This window comes from Pseudophryne corroboree, chromosome 11 (assembly GCF_028390025.1).
Source record: "Pseudophryne corroboree isolate aPseCor3 chromosome 11, aPseCor3.hap2, whole genome shotgun sequence".
NCBI classification, from domain to species: Eukaryota; Metazoa; Chordata; class Amphibia; order Anura; family Myobatrachidae; genus Pseudophryne; species Pseudophryne corroboree.
In genome coordinates, this window is record NC_086454.1 from 310,882,546 (window position 1) to 310,904,482 (window position 21,937).

At 46.1% G+C, this 21,937-nt stretch overlaps 1 protein-coding gene across 1 annotated transcript in view; it reads left to right on the forward strand.

Moving 5' to 3' along the window:
• Positions 1–18,592: 18,592 nt before the first annotated feature.
• LOC134969571 (puratrophin-1-like) overlaps positions 18,593–21,937 on the forward strand; it is a 43,316-nt gene continuing 39,971 nt past the window's right edge. The window contains exon 1 of the mRNA XM_063945608.1: positions 18,593–18,804. Coding sequence (XP_063801678.1) covers positions 18,646–18,804 — 159 coding nt within the window. The 5' untranslated portion in view covers positions 18,593–18,645. The remainder of the gene's footprint in view (positions 18,805–21,937) is intronic.

Below are 21,937 nucleotides of genomic sequence, written 5' to 3' on the forward strand. Positions count from 1 at the left end.
CCAACATCGTCCTCCTACATGTCGACACACACGTACCGACACACAGCACACACACAGGGAATGCTCTGATAGAGGACAGGACCCCACTAGCCCTTTGGGGAGACAGAGGGAGAGTTTGCCAGCACACACCAAAAACGCTATAATTATACAGGGACAACCCCTTATACAAGTGTTTTCCCTTATAGCATTTTTATATATGTAATCATATCGCCAAATAAGTGCCCCCCCTCTCTGTTTTAACCCTGTTTCTGTAGTGCAGTGCAGGGGAGAGCCTGGGAGCCTTCCTCACAGCAGAGCTGAGCAGGAAAATGGCGCCGTGTGCTGAGGAGAATAGGCCCCGCCCCCTTTTCGGCGGGCTCTTCTCCCGGAGTTTGTGAGATCTGGCAGGGGTTAAATACATCCATATAGCCTCAAGGGCTATATGTGATGTATTTTAGCCATAAAAAGGTATTATACAGATGTAGCCACCTTTATCTTGACTGTTTCTCCGCCGAGACGGGCGTTTAGCCACGCTAAGGCGATAGCTGAGTTTAATCACAGGCAGGCGCGTTGAGACGATCTAGATACTCATCATGCATTACACATCTCCACCACTGTGTGGCTAATGCTCCACTAATCCAGTACTTTCGATCGTACAGTATAGCGGCGGATTGATCTACAGCTCTGGCAATACTGTAGGCGTAACGGGAGGCGGTGGAAAAAGTATGGAGTACAGTACTGTATGTGTATGGAGACGCAACTACAGTAATTGTGTAAAAGGAAGAATGTACAGTACAATGTATAAACACCGTGCTTTTAAAATATATGAGCGTCTGAGTTCGCTAATGCATAATGGGAATGGAGGACTAGCAGGAGGCGGAGGAAAACACCGTGCTTTACAAATGCGAGCGTCCGAGTCCTCTAAGGCATAAACCAACAGCAATGGGGCGAGGGCCGGGCGCTGTTTGCAGTACTTTCACACATGAAATTAGAAATCTCTCATGAGGCATCGTGGGCTAGGGGTGAAGGCTCCCACCTCCCTCACTGGGGGTCCAGGGTTCGAGACATGATGTGCTTTCTTTCTTTTTTTTTTTTTTTCTGTAATAATGCACTGTATTATTTTATTTACATTGTAAGACAGTCAATGGAAGGATGCACACAGGTTTCACATAAATCAAAGTACATCTGCAGGAGCGATTCTTTACGCTAAATGCACCCAAACAGCGTGAATGAAATGAGTGTATTCTGACGCTACCAACTAAGCAAAACAGTACTGTAGATCTTCAGCGTTTGTGCATTGCACAGGACCTGAATTTCCTCCCTGTGCAGGCCCCCAGGGGGGAAGGGCGATGGGGGTAGGGGGGAGACGATGGAAAATACTGTGCCTTTGAAATGCAATTACATGAGCGTCCGAGTACACTACGGCATACTGTAAACCAACACCAATGGGAAGGAAGTGCCAACCTTATTTTTAATGTGTTCCCGTGACATTCACTTTAACATTTTTTTTTTTCTCTCCAATACAGTACATCCAATGGAAGGATGCACACAGGTTTCACATAAATCAAAGTACATCTGCAGGAGCGATTCTTTACGCTAAATGCAACCTACAGTACGGTACTGTAAGTGAGCAAAATAGTACTACAGTGGGCGTTTGTGTATTGCACATGACCTGCATTCCCTCCCTGTCTACTGCATGATCTGTGCAGGCTCCCATGGGGGAAGGGCAACAGGCTAGCAGGAGGCGGAGGAAAACACCGTGCTTTACAAATGCGAGCGTCCGAGTCCTCTAAGGCATAAACCAACAGCGGTGACTGAGACGCTCTTTTATTCACATTCAAAAGTACAGTATGCTCTGTGATTGGTGTAAGGATGAATGCGCCTATATTGGCACCAATCACAGCGGTAAGAATTCCTTTTGTGTGAATGTGAATAAAAGAGCGTCTCAGTCACCGCCCCGCTACCCACTTTGCAAAGCTGTTTCCTCGTAAGCAGACTTGCTGTGTGGATCTTCTCCGACCTTTCAGAAATCTCCTGATAATTTGCTCTCCGTTTCTGCCTTCGAAAACTTCTTCACAGGCCATACTGTTCCAGCTCATTGACACAGTTTCGTCATACAGTATTTGACCGGTAATTCTTTCATTTACGGTTTACAATTATTTATATACTGTACGTAAATGATGAATGTCCCTGTGCATTGCTCCATGGCCTATACAACTTATCCCGGTGTATTTTAAAATGTATACCATCTCTCACTCCATATCCGAGCGCTGCCACGTGCTGGGAGTTCACGGTCGGCGGCCATTTTGTCAGGTTGCTAAGCGATCCAGCTCGGTATACCGTAATGTGCATAGACCTCGCTTATCCCAATGTAATTGAGCTAGGGGATTGTGACGCTCCTTCAGCATTGCCCCCTGAACTGTGAAATGTACAGTATGCCATATTGTATCTCACTACATATCCGAGCGCTGCCACGTGCTGGGAGTTCACGGTCGGCGGCCATGTTGTCAGGTTGCTAAGCGATCCAGCTCGGTATACCGTAATGTGCATAGACCTCGCTTATCCCAATGTAATTGAGCTAGGGGATTGTGACGCTCCTTCAGCATTGCCCCCTGAACTGTGAAATGTATGCCATATTGTATCTCACTACATATCCGAGCGCTGCCACGTGCTGGGAGTTCACGGTCGGCGGCCATTTTGTCAGGTTGCTAAGCGATCCAGCTCGGTATACCGTAATGTGCATAGACCTCGCTTATCCCAATGTAATTGAGCTAGGGGATTGTGACGCTCCTTCAGCATTGCCCCCTGAACTGTGAAATGTATGCCATACTGTATCTCACTACATATACGAGCGCTGCCACGTGCTGGGGGTTCACGGTCGGTGGCCATTTTTAGTGTGCATAGAACTCGCTTATCCACATAGGCCCCTGTGTTTTTAACTACTATATTGAGATGCACATTTCTAGGCCTACAGTATTTAATATACAGTAAGCAGCATTGTTGTTAGGCAATAATTGAAGAATTTACATACAGTACTGACATGTACTGTATGTAATGCTTGTACATCATGTCAGTCGACCCTTATGCTGTACACTACTGTAAGTCTCACAGGGCCCATGCACTTCCAAGGAGGGTTATTTACTGTACTGTATCTGTTTCATACAGGAAACTAATTGCAGTCCATAACACTGAAGTTGTATTTTCAGTACTGTACAGTATACAATACTTACATTTGAACATCAGGTACTGGATAGTAAACATGTACAGTATTAACTTCTATCATAAAACTCTTATGCATTTTCAGATGTGTAAATTTTAGACTACAGTATTCACAAATGTTTTCTCTCCATACAGGAATTATAGTTGGACAACATGCCAGTAACTATCAACAAAACGATGAGCAAGATAATCGCCAACATGAAAAAAGAAAATAAAACCATCAAAGAGATCCATGCATGGCTCAAGGAAAGTGGCATTATAGTCACTTTAGAAACGGTGCGCTATCATGCATTCGAGAGAACAACGCCCAGATTTGTATTTCCTACAAAATGCACATGGTACGTACTGTACACTACTGTAATGTTTAAATGACTTGCTTTATACCATAAACAATTTTTTTGAAATAAAATAAAAACTTCATCAATTGTAACTGTGATTGTGCTGTTCATGAATTCATATTTTTCATACTGTATTGTACTGTAGGAGAGTGCAACAAATTGTGGAGGAACTAACTCGTGAGGATGATGAGCGTACTGCTCTGCAAATAAAACGAATTCTCCATTCCAAGTATGACCTGGACATATCGGCCACCAGCATCAGAAGGATGCGACGGAAAATGGGATGGACCTTTGGCGCAACAAGGTAAAATACTGAAAGCAGTATAAACCATACAGTAAATGCACTGTTAATAATCCCTTGATACGTGATATAATAATGCCATAAATCATTATACAGAGTGTGTACTTTATACTATATACAGTATGTGTGTGTGTATATACTGTATATATTCTATCCCAAAAGAGATACCTACTGTATAGGCACTCAGAGACAGCAATGAAGCATTGCCGGCTTATTGTGATGATTACATACTGTATACTGTGTGTGTGTGTTTGTGTGTATGTACAGTATGTATATATATATTACTCTGTATGTAACTTAATGTACTGTATGTACAGTTTAATGTATACAGTAGGTATATAATACAGTATACTGCACATACAGTCTACTGTATATACAGTAATCTGTAAATCTGTAATTTCATAACTGTATCTGATTTCATTATTTTTGGCTCTTCACAGGATATCTCCAATGATAAGAGATGTGAATAAAGAAAAGAGAGTGGAACAGGCACGGCGATGGATTGAGAGTGGTGAAACATTTGATGATGTCATTTTCACAGATGAATCGTCTGTTGCCCTTGAGCGGTTCTCCAGAATGTCATTCAGGAAACGTAACCATATCTCTTTAAAACCACGCCCAAAGCATCCATTGAAAGTCCATGTATGGGGAGGCATATCACGATTAGGAGCTGGTCCCCTATTATTTTTCGAAGGTACAGTACTATACTTTATTCTGTGCCTGTGTTCTGTAAAAATACATGTTGTACTGTAGAGTACGTGTAACTGCACAATAAAAGGAGTTGCTTATTAATGAACAACATTTTTTGATTTCTGTAGGAATCATGGATAAGAAATATTTCCAAGAAACAATAGTAGAGAAATGTATGGTGCCATTTGTGAATAAATATTACCCAACTCACCATAGGATATTCCAAGACAATGATCCTAAACACTCCGCCTCAGCCAAATTTATGGAAGAGAAAGGTATGAATTGGGAACGCACACCACCAGAGTGAGTATTCTTTCAACAGTGTACAAGTAAAATTTTGGATAGCACTCTAGTACTGTAAAAAAAAATTTTGTTTAATAAACAGTACAATATTGTATGTTTAATTTTCTCTATTTACTGTAATGTAATTAATTTTTTCTATACGCTTTTTTTTTATTTTTATATAGATCACCAGACATGAACCCAATCGAATTAGTGTGGGCTCAATTGAAGAGGTACGTTAGGAGTGTTGCAAAGCCAACAACAAAACAGCAACTGGTGGATGGGATAAAGAAATTTTGGCTAGAAGTACTCACACCTGAACATTGTAATAATTATATAAATCACCTGTATAAAGTATTACCTGTTGTAGTTGAAAGAAATGGTCAAGCCACAAATATGTAGTTCTGTATTTTCTGTTTAAAATTTTAAATTGGTGCATTATTAAAAAAAATGATAAAATTGCCTTTGTCTGATTATTGCATAAACTAATGTAGAATATTATACAGTAGTAATGTTATTGATGTGTACTGTATGAACAGTTATTTTCAGTTTTATAAGTCCTGAATAAGAGTACTGTACATTTTGATCAGTGCAGTACATGGAATCGGATGTTGTAATACTTTATTTTTACATTAATATTGATGTTTTTCCAATAAATATTCAATTTTACAGTATGGTACGGTACAGTACATGAGGGTACCTGTACAGTATGATACGTCATTATGGGGGAGAAATACTGTATCCACTAAATGTACAGTAAAATGTTTTTTTCTTATTACAAACACACAAATGCATCTCAGATGGAAATATGCTATACACAGCAGACAGCTTATGGTGACAGAACTTCCCTACTGTATCCCCACCCATAGTCGTGGTATATTTTAGATTGCCTAATGAGACACTCCTGCAGCATTGCCAATGATTCATGTAAAACCTGTGTGCAAACAGTATCTGTATTGAATGCAAAGTACAGTAAGAGTACAGTATACAGTATTATCAGAGCCAAACCTGACCAACATGATGCCCTAGGCTAGATTTTGGCTGATGCCCTCTTGCACAGATGCTACGTAGTTCCGCCTCTAACCCTGCACCCCTTTCCCAGCACCATCACCCATTTTGGCGCTCCTACCCCCTATAATCTAAATAAGAACAATGTGCACATTTAGTGCCAGCCCAAAACAGTGTACAGTATGTTCTTGCTGGGAAGGGGCATGGTAACACAATAATACCCGAAGATGAAATGACACAACACAGTACTGCAACTTTATTCACATTATATCATGCAGTGGTGTCTCTTATTCTCATGACATCATATCATAGTACCACATTACTCCTAACAGTAATGCCCCTTATTCACATTACACCCCACCACATTCATCTTTATTTACATTAGACCACAGGTTCTCAAACTCAGTCCTCAGGACCCCACACAGTGCAGGTTTTGCAGGTCTCACAGAATCACAAGTGAAAAAATTAGCTCCACCTACTGTATGGACCTTCTAAAATGTGTCAGTTAGTAATGAATACATCTGTGCACTTGCTGGTTTACCTGCAAAACATGCACTGTGTGGGGTCCTGAGGACCAAGTTTGAGAACCACTGCATTAGACCATGCAGTAGTGCCCTTTCCTTATGTTACACCAGAAAATATTGTAGTACACCTTATACACATACAGTACAGTAATGCCACACATTAGTAATGCATTTCATATTTAAATTTTCTGATTTAATTTCATAGAGCCGCAGTCACTCACAGAATATAGGCATGTACTGTAGCATCTCATTTTATTCTGCAGAAGCTGATTATTCCCGTTTGGCTAGTTTGCCGCCTCTGTACAGTATATCACAATAGAAAAAAGTTATAGTGTCAGTGAAAAAAGCACCTCATGACAGATACTGTACACAAGCTCATGTCTAAATACTGTATACTGTAAGCAGTGACATTAAGGGGTACAGTACTGTATATGCAATTGCAGTCGAATTCCGGAAGGAATACGGAAAAAATGGACACGGGATCCCCCATCTTTTTAGAACCAGCACCGGGCTCTGCGCCTGGTCCTGGTGCAAAAAATAAGGGGGACAAAAAAAGCGTAGGGGTTCCCCATATTTTTTGAATCAGCACTGGGCTCCACTAGCTGGACAGATAATGCACAGCCGGGGGAGACTTTTATACCGGTCCCTGCGGCCATGGAATTAAATACCCAACTAGTCACACCTGGCCGGAGTACCCTGGAGGAGTGGGGGCCACTTAAATCAAGGGGACCCCCCTCCAGCCACTCGATTATCTCTATCACCCCTGTGTATTGTAGCTAGGGGATTGTGACGCTCCTTCAGCATTGCCCCGTAGCCTGCAAAATCTGTGCTGTTATTTGCTCCATAGCTGAGTGCCTCCTAGGAGCTACTGTAGGAGTCACAGGCGGTAGCCATTTCAATTGAGTCTGCCCTGCTATAGAATTGTACAGGTATGTGTACATTACCGTACGGTGCATAGAACCTTTACAGTAGAAACTCTCCTGCAGCTTTGGCCTGCTTTACTGTATGTACTGTAAAACTTGTGTTTTGTCAGTTTGCTATGCGACCGAGCCCGGTGTAACGTACAGTACTGTAATGTGCATAGACCTCGCTTACAGTATCTCTGTGTATTTTGGCTAGGGGATTGTGACGCTCCTTCAGCATCGCCCCGTAGCCTGCACAGCTTATGCCATTTCTCATTCCATACCCAACTGCTGCATGCCACGAGGTGGGGGTTCAGGAGGTGGGGGTTCATGGGTAGTGGTCGTTTTGACAGTGTGCTATGCGATTGAGTCCGGTGTACCGTAATACTGTATGCAATCCTACAGTGGCTTATCCCTCCCCTGTGTATTTTGGCTAGGGGATTGTGACGCTCCTTCAGCATTGCCCCATAACCTGCACAAGGGTTCAGGGGCGGCGGCCATTTTGCCAGTGTGCTACAGTATGTCATCGAGTCCGGTGTACCATAATATGCATACTGTGTATTTTAGCTAGGGGATTGTGACGCTCCTTCAGCATTGCCCCATAGTCTGTACAATCTGGACTATTACTTGCTCCGTAGCCTAGGGCCTCTGTGGGGCAAGGAGTCATAGGTGGTAGCCATTTCTATTCAGTCTGCCCAGCTACAGAATTGTATGTGTACTGTGTACGGAGCATAGTACCTTAACCTGCATAGAACCTGCACATTATGGTACACCGGACTCGATCGCATAGAACCGCTCATGCAGCTACTGTATGCCCTGGTTTACAGTATGTGAATAAAAAAAATAATAAAGTGTCTGAAAAAAACTACAGTAACATGCATTCGTACTTAAGGAATCGAACCCTGGACTCTGAGTATAGGAAGCGAAACACTTCACCACTTCGCCGCAGACAAATGTATAAATCCGTTGGTTTTGATTATGCTGTAATGGCTACGGGATTAGGACGATAACATACTGTAGAAAATTCCTAATCTTGAGAGGCAATAGTGAACTTGTAACACACATCCATTTGCGACAGTGTACACTACTGGTTTTACAGTACTGTGTTTTGTCTGCGGGACTTGGACGCTCACATACAGTATTCATAAAGTATTGTAGATGGATCATATACTGTATGCTGTACTACTGTATTTGCGTCGGTGTCGTACTGTATATACAGTACTGTATTAAATAATGCAGCGTAATGAGTACAGTATTTGCTGTATGCAGCGTAATGAGACGCCTTAGTAAAGTAGTCCTTATTATGTATGTCAGTATTGTATTTTACGGGAGACCACACGCATGCGCAGTGGTGATTGTAAAAAGCGACATCTGGTGGCTGATCGCAGGTATTACACGTAAAGGTAACGCCAAACGTCAAATGTCTGTCTCCGTGCGATTAGATAGCCTCTCTGTGGCTAGGCGCGCCTCGCTACGCCACAGTACGCTGCGTATGGTCGAACGGGACAACCGCCGCGGCCACTCAAGATAAAGGTGGCTACATCTGTACATTGCTGCCCAGGGCGCCCCCCCCAGCGCCCTGCACCCTCAGTGACAGTTGGTGACTGTTGGTGAAGTGTGCTGACAACAATGGCGCACAGCTGCAGTGCTGTGCGCTACCTTATGAAGACTGAATGTCTTCTGCCGCCTGTTTCTGGATCTCTGGACCTCTTCAACTTCGGCATCTGCAAGGGGGGTCGGCGGCACGGCTCCGGGACGAACCCCAGGGTGAGACCTGTGTTCCGACTCCCTCTGGAGCTAATGGTGTCCAGTAGCCTAAGAAGCAAATCCATCCTGCACGCAGGTGAGTTTACTTCTCTCCCCTAAGTCCCTCGTAGCAGTGAGCCTGTTGCCAGCAGGTCTCACTGAAAGAAAAAAACCTAACTTAAACTTTTATTCTAAGCAGCTCAGGAGAGCCACCTAGATTGCACCCTTCTCGGCCGGGCACAAAAATCTAACTGAGGCTTGGAGGAGGGTCATAGGGGGAGGAGCCAGTGCACACCACCTGATCCTAAAGCTTTTATTATTGTGCCCTGTCTCCTGCGGAGCCGCTATATCCCCCTTGGTCCTTACGGAGTCCCCAGCATCCACTAGGACGTCAGAGAAAAGTGTTTAAAAATATTGCAAAGGACACGCGGAGTCTAGATCTTTGATTTGTGGAGAAGGGGTGTTCTGAGATACCTCCAGTGCCCAACACCCCTCTTGCACATATCTGAGACCCCTCCGTTGCCCAATGCCCTTCTGCGCATGAGATACCTCCGGTGCCCAATGCCCTTCTGCACATATCTGAGACATCTCCGATGCACAAGAAGCGTTCGGCACTGGCCTGACAGACTACTCAGTGTAGGAGACTGCGGAACACTTATTCCGGGAAGATCCATCTCATTTGCGCAGTTACACATGCATAATTAAATAGCTTTGTCATTCATCCTAATGGGGGCATAGAGTGCACTGCTGGAGGTTGGGCTCTTTTAAAATTCCAGGTGTTTGGGGGCTTCTGTGTTCAGCACCACCTTCTTGGAAACTGACAAACCCACTCATCGCAAATGCAAAGGAACAGAGCAGGGAACCTTCCTCCTTCACCTGTCCCTCAGGAGCTACAGGGCAACACCCTTTGAACACACACACCTGCGGCATCTGAACAGTCAGTCTGGGCTCTGTCAGTGCAAGGTCAGGTGTGGTCTCCCTTAAAAGGATATCCGATTCCACCAACAGCCCCTGACAGTACAAGTGAAAAGTCTGGCGGCTCACCTTCCAGGAGGTAGGAAAGGCAGCTAGAGAGGGCTCCAGCAGGACGCAGAGACTGGAGGTTTAGTGTGAGCCAGCTTCAGGAAATGAACAGTGGGGGAATCAGATTTTTGAAAACTTATTGTTCTCCCCCCTCAGTTAGAAGACCTTTTGTGCAAAGCTTGATCATAGGTTTAAGGAGTTATGGAAGCTATGTCTCTTTACAGTCCCTATGAGTGGTGCAGTGAAATGTGGTTCTCTGACGAAGGCTGATTGTCCTGTAGGTCGCAAGACCACCACCACCACTCCGAACACTGCAAGGGAAATGCGATGGAGGATGGCTGTTACTGTTGCGGGTGGGATGGACCTTGTCAAGGGCATTCTCATTAGCCTCTGCATACTGTGTCTTCTGGCTTAGAACCTGCGAGGCAGATGTGGAGACCAAAAAGGATCTTAAGTCCCTGGCCTGCTTGGGAGAGGTTATTGTCAGCTCGGAGTTGGGCAAGATTATTTCCATGGCCACAGTGGGAAAGTTTCTCTCTGGTAATTCTCCCAGTTTAAAATGCCCTTTTCTTCCTATGGGAAGTAGAGTCAGTCCTCTGCTCCTTCTCGAGGCCAGCATGCGTGAGGTGTTATGCATCCAAGCCACATAACTGACAGGATACCTGCCCCGGAGCTCCTGTGGTAGAAGCCCATCTGCTTCTCTTCCAGTGTTGAGGATGTGATTTCACCACAGATATCTGGGGAGAGGAATCATTCCTTGAGGATGCATCATTGATCCAGATATATCCCCAGTTTAACTGTTAGTTTTGCTGAAGACCAAGCAATGCCTTTCAGCTCTAAAGAAAGATTCAATCTTTACTTTCCAAAGAACTAGTGGTTCAAAGTTCTGGAAGACCAAAGGAGTTGGGTTTGTATTCTCTTTCTGAAGGTCCAGCTTCAAGTGGAAAAGCTGAAAATGGAGTCTGTGAGGTCTGCCAGCAAAAGCATGGAGCAGGAGGAGTTCACGGACATTATGGAAACATTGTATGTTAGGTAGAAAGGGACACCAGTCTCTCCACCGTCCCATCATTTCCTGTTCAAAATTTCAGCTAATCACTAGCACTAACGTTATTAACCAAGTTCATGCTAGCCTCCTGAGGTCTGATCAAGACCTAGCTACTTGTTTCAGGCCTATGAGTGAGAAACAGCCCTGACCTTGGAATTTCACAGTTGGGTCATGAACTACATAAATATCCATTCTGCTTCCTTCTCAGCAGACGGTCTCCTTAGGGCTGCTGGTTGATACTTTCCAGCAGAGGGTATTCACACAGGAGAACAAGATCCTAGTGAAGTTCCTGTTGGCTCACACTGGTGCATGTAGGTGCTCGGCTGTATGGTAATCACCTTCAATATACAGTTTTCACTCGAGGGAGCTCCAGATCTAACGCTTTCAGAAATTGAGCAAGTCTCACCTTCCTTTGACCAGGCAATGACCTCAACAAGAGTAGCCTATTTGGCATTTAGCATTGAAAGGCTGGGTGGCAGGTCTCCTTCAGGACTATGGATAAAACCTGCTGGAAGGAAAGATAGGGGTGGGCAGGCACACAGGTTTACACTGAACAGTGGTACTCATAAATAGAAGTAAATCTTAGTGACAAATAAATAGTTTTGAACTTATAATACCTAATTATCTCTTCTAATTATACAGACCAATGGTGCTTCCAAGAGTAATGAAACCTAGATACACTGTACAGGAGGGAAGAATTCTACTGTCTGGGTTGCTCTGAAGATTTCATTTTTTCAATAAAGACTGACTAAACAAGACACACAAACACAAACAATGGGGTAAATTTACTAAAGTTTCTAAAAATGAAAAGTGGTGATGTTTCCCATAGCAAACAATCAAGATTCTGTCTATCATTTCTCTATTGCATCCTAGAAAATGATAGACTGGTGAAGTTGCGTATAGTAACCAATCAGATTCTCTTTTCATTTTTAGAAGCTTTAGTAAATTTTCCCCCAATGTGATTGATTTCACGCAGCCAACCTCTTAGTGATACAATACACAAAATGGAAAGCTGCTCAATCAGATTGTAATGTCACTCAGGTGCTAAAAGGGGAGGGGTAATTCTGTGTAGGAAAAAACTGTGTTCCCTAATGCACACCGAGTGAAAAATATTACTACATAATAATAGTAAGATAATACGGAGATCTTAGTTGCGTATATCTGCAGATATAGGGTTAAGCCCCCAGGCCGATCGACAAGGCTTCTCCGTCACTGGAGGTCCCTAATACTAGGTATGGGCCCGGGGTGCAGGACCCCACGATGTCGGCACAGGTCGGCCACCCCAGGTCAGCACACAAGTGAGAATTAATAGGGGTTAATAAGAAGCACAGAAGTGCTATGTAAGTGGTGTGATTAAAATAATATATACAAAGTGATAGGAAAAATAATAAGTGTTAATAAAGTGTTAGGGTGTGCCGACCTGAAGCAGCCCAGCCATACCGACACAGGGGCCACCGCACCCCACACCCACCCCATAAATAATTACAAATATATCTGGGTTAAATTCCCAGTGTAAGGCCACATGGTAATGGCACCTACAGCATCTGAGAGCCAGCTTACCTGGGGATACCCCTGGCTTCCCCTGTGGCACTTCTGGAGTCAGCAATCCCTCCTAATGCTGACCCATTTATGCCTCTCTATATACAATACACAAAATGGAAAGCTGCTCAATCAGATTGTAATGTCACTCAGGTGCTAAAAGGGGAGGGGTAATTCTGTGTAGGAAAAAAACTGTGTTCCCTAATGCACACCGAGTGAAAAATATTACTACATAATAATAGTCAGATAATACGGAGATCTTAGTTGCGTATATCTGCAGATATAGGGTTAAGCCCCCAGGCCGATTGACAAGGCTTCTCCGTCACTGGGGGTCCCTAATACTAGGTATGGGCCCGGGGTGGAGCACCCCGGGCCCATACCTAGTATTAGGGACCCCCAGTGACGAAGAAGCCTTGTCGATCGGCCTGGGGGCTTAACCCTATATCTGCAGATATACGCAACTAAGATCTCCGTATTATCTGACTATTATAATATTGTTCACTCTTAGTGATACAACAACCAAGAATAACACTTTGCTTATATACAGGGCATATGATAATGATAATACAGTATGAGGAACTGAGGATAACCAGCAAGTTAGTATGTGCTACTTAGGGGGGTATTCAGTTAGTGCCGTTTTTTCAGCCATTTGAAAAAAATTTAATTTTCCCCTCATTTTTAGGTAAAATTTCCATTCAATGCCTGTGCCGATTATTAGGCACTGGCGTATTCACGGGCCTAATCATTTTTGGGTCCGTTTTCGGCCCATGCCGATTCAACAACAACAAAAAAAAAGTGAAAAGGCATGGGCGAAATAGGGACTCAAAAACGGGCCCGTAATTGAATACCCAGAGTCGAATTAGTGCCGTTCTTTTTTCCGGCTAGCCGAAAAAGCCGGCACTAATTGAATAACCCCCCCTAACCTGCAGGTATTAATAATTGCAGATACAACAGGCTATATATGCATGTAATAAATCTAAACTTCAAAAAGACAGTCTACAGAACCTTAGCTTAATTAGGCATAGCAATTCAAGGAAATCTAGAAAACATACAGTGCATCCGGAAAGTATTCACAGCGCTTCACTTTTTCCACATTTTGTTATGTTACAGCCTTATTCCAAAATGGAATAAATTCATTTTCCCTCAAAATTCTACGCACAAAACCCCATAATGACAACGTGAATTTTTTTTTGAGAGATGTTTGCAAATGTATTAAAAATAAAACAACTAAGAAATCACATGTACATAAGTATTCACAGCCTTTGCTCAATACTTTGCTGATGCACCTTTGGCATCAATTACAGCCTCAAGTTTTTTTGTATATATGACGCCACAAGCTTGGCACACCTATCTTTAGCCAGTTTCACCCATTCCTCTTTGCAGCACCTCTCAAGCTAATTCCCCCCCCCCCCCCCCAAAAGAAAAACAACAACAACCTGTAAGCACTTCCCAAGGGCCAAATGCAATGCTGCATGCAGCGTTTAGAAGTTTTAACACTACAATAGGTTCTGTGGGTACATTCATGAACTACGCATACAGTGGGATTGGAAAAACATGTGTCGCACTCACTACACATGTTGCATCTCTGCTTGTAACAACCCTAAAACTTCCCCATAAATACCGGCAACCTGACGAGAAGCAGAATTAAATATATTTTGAGGAAAATTAATGTTGTGCTACATTTAAATCATTGGTGATAGTTTTACTACTACTGAGCTTCTGTTACTGTACATCACTTGACACTACATCTTTGTGATACATTCAGTGGCGTAACTACTGCCCCCGCAGCCCTCGCGGTGGCTTGGGGGCGAGTGGCTGCGGGGGCGCCACTGATTTAGTGCAGACTGACATGCGGACGAGCGTCCGCATGTCAGTCTGCGGTCTCGTTCCCTCCCCTGCTGTTAGGAGGGACACGGAGGGCACAGTGCGCGCCTCTCCTGTGTCCCTCCTGGTTCTCCGGCGGCCGCGGGTCTAATAAAGGAAGTGCCGTTCGTGAGCACTTCCTTTATTACAGTGACCCGAGGCCGCCGGAGACCCAGGAGGGACACAGGAGAGGCGCGCACTGTGCCCTCCGTGTCCCTCCTAACAGCAGGGGAGCGGGGCAGCGGCGGCGGAGGAAGGGGGGGGACGCACTGAGGGGGCATATCTGGCACTGGGGGGGATATATGGCACTGGGGACATATGTGTCAGGGGGGAAGGGGGGGGGAGAATATCTGGCACTGGGGACATATATGGCACTGGGGGGAATATCTGGCACTGGGGGGGGGATATATGGCACTGGGGGGAATATCTGGCACTGGGGGCATATTTGGCACGGGGGGGGGGGAGATAATATCTGGCACTGGGGACATATCTGGCACTGGGGGGAATATCTGGCACTGGGGGCATATATGGCACTGGGGGGGAATATCTGGCACTGGGGACATATGTGGCACGGGGGGGGAATATCTGGCACTGGGGCATATGTGGCACTGGGGACATATGTGGCACGGGGGGGAATATCTGGCACTGGGGCATATGTGGCACTGGGGGGGAATATCTGGCACTGGGGGCATATTTGGCACGGGGGGGGGGGAGAATATCTGGCACTGGGGACATATATGGCACTGGGGGGAATATCTGGCACTGGGGGCATATATGGCACTGGGGGGGAATATCTGGCACTGGGGACATATGTGGCATGGGGGGGGGAATATCTGGCACGGGCATATGGGGCACTGGGGGGGAATATCTGGCACTGGGGGCATATATGGCACTGGGGGGGGGATATCTGGCACTGGGGGCATATGTGGCACTGGGGGGGAATATCTGGCACTGGGGACATATGTGGCACGGGGGGAATATCTGGCACTGGGGCATATGTGGCACTGGGGGGGAATATCTGGCACTGGGGGAATATATGGCACTGGGGGGGGATATCTGGCACTGGGGGCATATGTGGCACTGGGGGGGGATATCTGGCACGGGCATATGGGGCACTGGGGGGGAATATCTGGCACTGGGGGCATATATGGCACTGGGGGGGGGGGATATCTGGCACTGGGGGCATATGTGGCACTGGGGGGGGAATATCTGGCACTGGGGACATATGTGGCACGGGGGGAATATCTGGCACTGGGGCATATGTGGCACTGGGGGGGAATATCTGGCACTGGGGGAATATATGGCACTGGGGGGGATATCTGGCACTGGGGGCATATGTGGCACTGGGGGGGGGGGATATCTGGCACTGGGGGCATGTGTTCCTCCTGGTTCTCCGGCGGCCGCGTGTCTAATAAAGGAAGTGCCGTTCGTGAGCACTTCCTTTATTACAGTGACCCGAGGCCGCCGGAGACCCAGGAGGGACACAGGAGAGGCGCGCACTGTGCCCTCTACGTCCCTCCTAACAGCAGGGGAGCGGGGGAGCGGCGGCGGAGGAAGGGGGGGGGGACGCACTGAGGGGGCATATCTGGCACTGGGGGGGATATATGGCACTGGGGACATATGTGTCAGGGGGGAAGGGGGGGGGGGAGAATATCTGGCACTGGGGACATATATGGCACTGGGGGGAATATCTGGCACTGGGGGGGGATATATGGCACTGGGGGGAATATCTGGCACTGGGGGCATATTTGGCACGGGGGGGGGAGATAATATCTGGCACTGGGGACATATCTGGCACTGGGGGGAATATCTGGCACTGGGGGCATATATGGCACTGCGGGGGAATATCTGGCACTGGGGACATATGTGGCACGGGGGGGGAATATCTGGCACTGGGGCATATGTGGCACTGGGGGGGAATATCTGGCACTGGGGACATATGTGGCACGGGGGGGGGATATCTGGCACTGGGGCATATGTGGCACTGGGGGGGAATATCTGGCACTGGGGGCATATTTGGCACGGGGGGGGGGAGAATATCTGGCACTGGGGACATATATGGCACTGGGGGGAATATCTGGCACTGGGGGCTTATATATCACTGGGGGGGAATATCTGGCACTGGGGACATATGTGGCACGGGGGGGGGAATATCTGGCACTGGGGCATATGGGGCACTGGGGGGGAATATCTGGCACTGGGGGCATATATGGCACTGGGGGGGGGGATATCTGGCACTGGGGGCATATGTGGCACTGGGGGGGAATATCTGGCACTGGGGACATATGTGGCACGGGGGGAATATCTGGCACTGGGGCATATGTGGCACTGGGAGGGAATATCTGGCACTGGGGGCATATATGGCACTGGGGGGGGGGGATATCTGGCACTGGGGGCATATGTGGCACTGGGGGGGGGATATCTGGCACTGGGGGCATATATGGCACTGGGGGGGATATCTGGCACTGGGGGCATATGTGGCACTGTGGGGGAATATCTGGCACTGGGGGCATATGTGGCACTGGGGGGGTATATGTGTACCTGGCACATGGGGGGGGGGCTATATTTGGCACTGGGGGCATGTGAGTACCTGGCACCGTGGGGGAATATCTGGCACTGGGGACATATGTGGCACTGGGAGCACAGCCCTAGCAACAAGGACTACCTCCTAGCAACGAGCATGACACCCAGTGCATGAAACCCCTGGCAACGAGCATGACACCCAGTGCATGAAACCCCTGGCAACGAGCATGACACCCAGTGCATGAAACACCTGGCAACGAGCATGACACCCAGTGCATGAAACCTCTGGCAACGAGCATGACACCCCGAGCATGAAAACCCCTGGCACCGTGCATGGAACCAAGAGCATGAAACACCTGGCAACGAGCATGACACCCAGTGCATGAAACCCCTGACAACGAGCAGGTAATTGAAAAGTAATTAGAAGCCTTACTGTAGGACTTAATGTGTAATGGGCATTACGGTGTGTGGCATAATGTATCACGGACATTGCGATGTGTGTCATAATGTGTCACAGGCATTACGGTGTATGGTATACTATATTGCGGGCATTGTGATATGTGGTATAATGTCTCAGGCTCATTGCAGTGTGTGGCATAATGTATCACGGACATTGCGGTGTGTGTCATAATGTGTCAGGCATTACGGTGTGTGGTATACTATATCACGGGCATTGTGGTATGTGGTATAATGTCTCAGGGTCATTGCAGTGTGGCATAATATATAACGGGCATTGCGGTGTGTGGCATAGGGTATAACGGGCATTGCGATATGTGTCACAGGCATTACGGTGTATGGTATACTATATCACGGGCATTGTGGTATAATGTCTCAAGGTCATTGCAGTGTGTGGCATAATGTGTCACAGGCATTGTATGTGCTATAATGTATCGGGCATTGCAGTGTGTGGTATAATGTATCACGGACATTGCAGTGTGTGTCATAATGTGTCACAGACATTGTATGTGCTATAATGTATCGGGCATTGCAGTGTGTAGCATAATGTATAACGGGCATTGTGATTCCTGTCATAATGTGTCGGGGGCATTATGGTGTGTGGCATAATGTGTCGGGGGCATTATGGTGTGTGCATACTGTGTCATGTGCATTATTGTGTGTGGCATAATGTCTAAGGGCCATTGCAGTATGTGGCATAATGTATACTGGGCATTACTATAAGGAGGAAAAATGACAAATAATGTAAGGGGCATGAATCAGGATTATTTTTCTTTCCTGTGGTGGCCAACGTCTGGGCGTGCAGGTTGCAAAACTGGGGTATAAGGTAGTCTTTTCCTGCAATGCCACGCCCATTCCAATGAAGCCACGCCCATTCCAATGAAGCCACACACCCTTTTTTGCTGCGCGCGCACCTTCGGCGCGCGCATATTTAGCCCTTTATTGCTCCCAATTATGGGGGATGGGGGGGGGCGCCGAAGAATTTTTTGGCTTGGGGGAGATAAATTTCTAGTTACGCCACTGGATACATTAGCACATAACTGGGAAATGGATCAGTGGGGCAAAGGTTAAAACACTCTGTAGCTCTTCAGACAGTACACCCCTGCTCTCCAGACACTACAATTGGTGACTTATGGTTACTCGTTTGTCATTTTCTAGGTCTGAACAAGTCAGGACTCCAGGACGCTTAGGTTTTTCCAAGTGGAGAATGGCAGCCGCCACTTGTCTACCTGGATTCCCAGCCGCTGCCTCCAGACATCGTGAACCCTCTGTTCCCAGACAGAGCCGGATTAAGGGGGGTGCTCAGGGGATACATTATCTCGGGCCCCCCTCTCCCTCAGGGGCCCCCGTGCTTACCATTCACCATGTACGTATTATTATTGTTTTAATTTAGGAATGCGCACTACATACAGTAAATTGACCTGGCGTCCTTGCTACTTAACAATGCAGGAGCTAGGACCCAGCAGATGCTTAACCTGGAGATCAGCAGTAGCTGATCACCGGGTCACGGAGGAAAAGAAGGAGGATGACGCTGGCAGCAGCAGCCTCGGCGGGTGCAGCTTTTTCCAGCGCACCGGCAGGAGGATGCGGCCATGCCGGGCATCATTTGACAGGCAGGATATTCACTCCCGTGCGCCTCCCTCTCGCTAGGTAAGCTGCAGGGTTGGGGCCACCTTCCTCTAACCTTGCAGATGGAGATATGTGCCAGCAGGCACTGATAGGGTCACACGCACCATTGCAGCAGAGATCCATAAACCCTCAGAGAGACCTTAATTTTTGGGTACCTCTGTATACTGCTCCAGCCTCACCAGCCATATTGGAGGCATACCTGACAGGGGGGGGCTATAGTTGGTGATTTACAGTAATACCCGCCCCCCCATATAATATACATAATACTAATACTGAAGACAACAAGCTTCACCTATTGTGTGTGCATACATTGGTGGCCACTCTACTTATACTGCAACTGGAGACCCCAAATCAGAGCTACTGTGTGCGCATGGTGCACCTAGCGTCATTATCAAGATGCTGCGTGTGCAATATGCATCTACAGTAGTGTCATCATCAGGCTGCTGTATGTGTGCAGTGCACACAGTATTATCACCAGGCTGCTTTCTTTGCACAATACACCTAGGGACAATTTATCACACAACATTTGCAGCTATGTCCCCGAAAACACCCGTTTTGGGGGGCTAGCCGCAAATATTATGTATCCCTGCAATGTAAGAAGGAGGGACCCCAGCAGGAATTTCTGATACTTGCCGCGATCCCTCCATTTCTGCCTGCAGCCGCATCCCCCATACTTTTCTATGGGGGATGCGATGCTGCCCGATGTATTAATATGTGCTACACTTCGGAGATGTAGTTCCGTCAGGGTTCCCCAGGAACACTCTGCCAAAAATGGCCCCTGTGCATGGTGGTATTCTGTAATAGGAAACACAGAAGGTCACTGTTTACCTATCTCAATACAGTTTGACTGATTGCTGCTATGAACCTAAATAATATGATAAAAAGAAATGTTATACAAACAGGCAACATTTACGCCATTTCAAGTGTTTTCAATATATTTATTTTAGTCCACGGGGTCGGGGGGGGGCTCTTGTCTTAAATGCTCCGGGCCCCCCGAAGCATTAATCCAGCTCTGTTCCCAGAGATGATGAGTTAGTGGCTTGTTAATGTGTAACAGGCCTCTCTCCCTGTATATAGTTTATTATACCAGCAGAGGGGGTCAGCCAGGAACTTCGCTGCAGGACCTCCAGGTGATTCATCTACCTGTTAAGCTGCACAGTTTGTACAATTTATTGAAAAAGACATTTTTGATAAATAGATATTTAAATAACAAAGGTCATTTTTTCATGTTGAAGTGGAATTTGATGTGCGTCTTATTTTGTTATAGTTGTTACCAAACTAGAAATAATTTATTTACTGGAGATAATGTTAAAATCTGAATAAAACAGATTTATCTCATTTGAGTGATTCATTTTTTTTTTCTCTTGCATTCGTTGTTTAACACAGCATAAATTGCTCTAAATAATAAACGATCTTCTGGCTACCCCTGGTAGTTTGTACCCAAGACTATAATAACGTGCGATAATCTGTATACAGGACCTGTTTGTATAGTCCATTAAATGGGATCATTGTACCATCACATTTATATTAAATATACGTCTGTAGATTTGTTACCTTTTCCCACTTTGCAGGACATCAGTTTAGCAGAAATGTTTATTAACATATTATAGTTACATTTAGTACAATAAAATAACGTCTCAACCTGTCAGATCAAGTCTTAAATTACCCCCTTGATAAATCAGGAACCCCGGCATCAGATTTTATGGACTGAGAAACAAAACAGAACAATTTCAGCTACCGGTCATGACGGCAGGACAGGATACCGCCCGGTGACCCCCTTTCTGTAGCATCATCTTAATGCACTGGCTGAATTTTCTTGCACATGGCAGAGTCAGCTATAAACAAATAAGAATACAGGTGAGGTGAACGACTTCGGAGTAGTGTGGGGTGAGATTATTAATCTGCAACATAATCCCAGAATTACTCAAAATAGTAAGATTATTGTATGGTGGGTATCCTACAGAAGAGAAACACAAACCGGTCATTCTGTGTACTAGCGACCAGGTCTTACGTCAGCCGGAATATGGCATTTTTATACTTCTGCTAAATCCTTTTCTTTGAATCCACTGGGACTGGTGCCAAAATGCAGAACTTCTATTATAACTTTACAGAAAACCACTGAACAGGAGAACTAGAGTGCAATGAAGGGAGAACACTCAGTAGGATGCTGAACGGACTGAAAACATTGAATAAATAAATCTAAATTTCTCTGACGTCCTAAGTGGATGCTGGGACTCCGTAAGGACCATGGGGAATAGCGGCTCCGCAGGAGACTGGGCACAACTAAAGAAAGCTTTAGGACTACCTGGTGTGCACTGGCTCCTCCCTCTATGACCCTCCTCCAGACCTCAGTTAGAATCACCGCATATGGAGAAAATATGTTGCTTGGTGTGAGGCCAGAATGGCCCCAACGGAGGAATTCCAGCTGGGTCGATTTCTGCACTTCCTACAGTCAGGAGTGACTATGGGCCTAAAATTGGGTTCCATTAATGTCCAGATTTAGGCCCTGTCTATTTTCTTTCAAAAAGAACTGGCTTCACTACCTGAAGTTCAGACGTTTGTTAATGGAGTGCTGCATATTCAGCCCCCTTTTGTGCCTCCAGTGGCACCTTGGGATCTCAACGTGGTGTTGGATTTCCTGAAATCACATTGGTTTGAACCACTTAAGACCGTGGAGTTAAAATATCTCACATGGAAGGTGGTCATGCTGTTGGCCTTGGCTTCAGCTAGGCGTGTGTCAGAATTGGCGGCTTTGTCGTGTACAAGCCCATATCTGATTTTCCATATGGACAGGGCAGAATTTAAGGACTCGTACCCAATTTCTCCCAAAGGTGGTATCAGCTTTTCATTTGAACCAACCTATTGTGGTA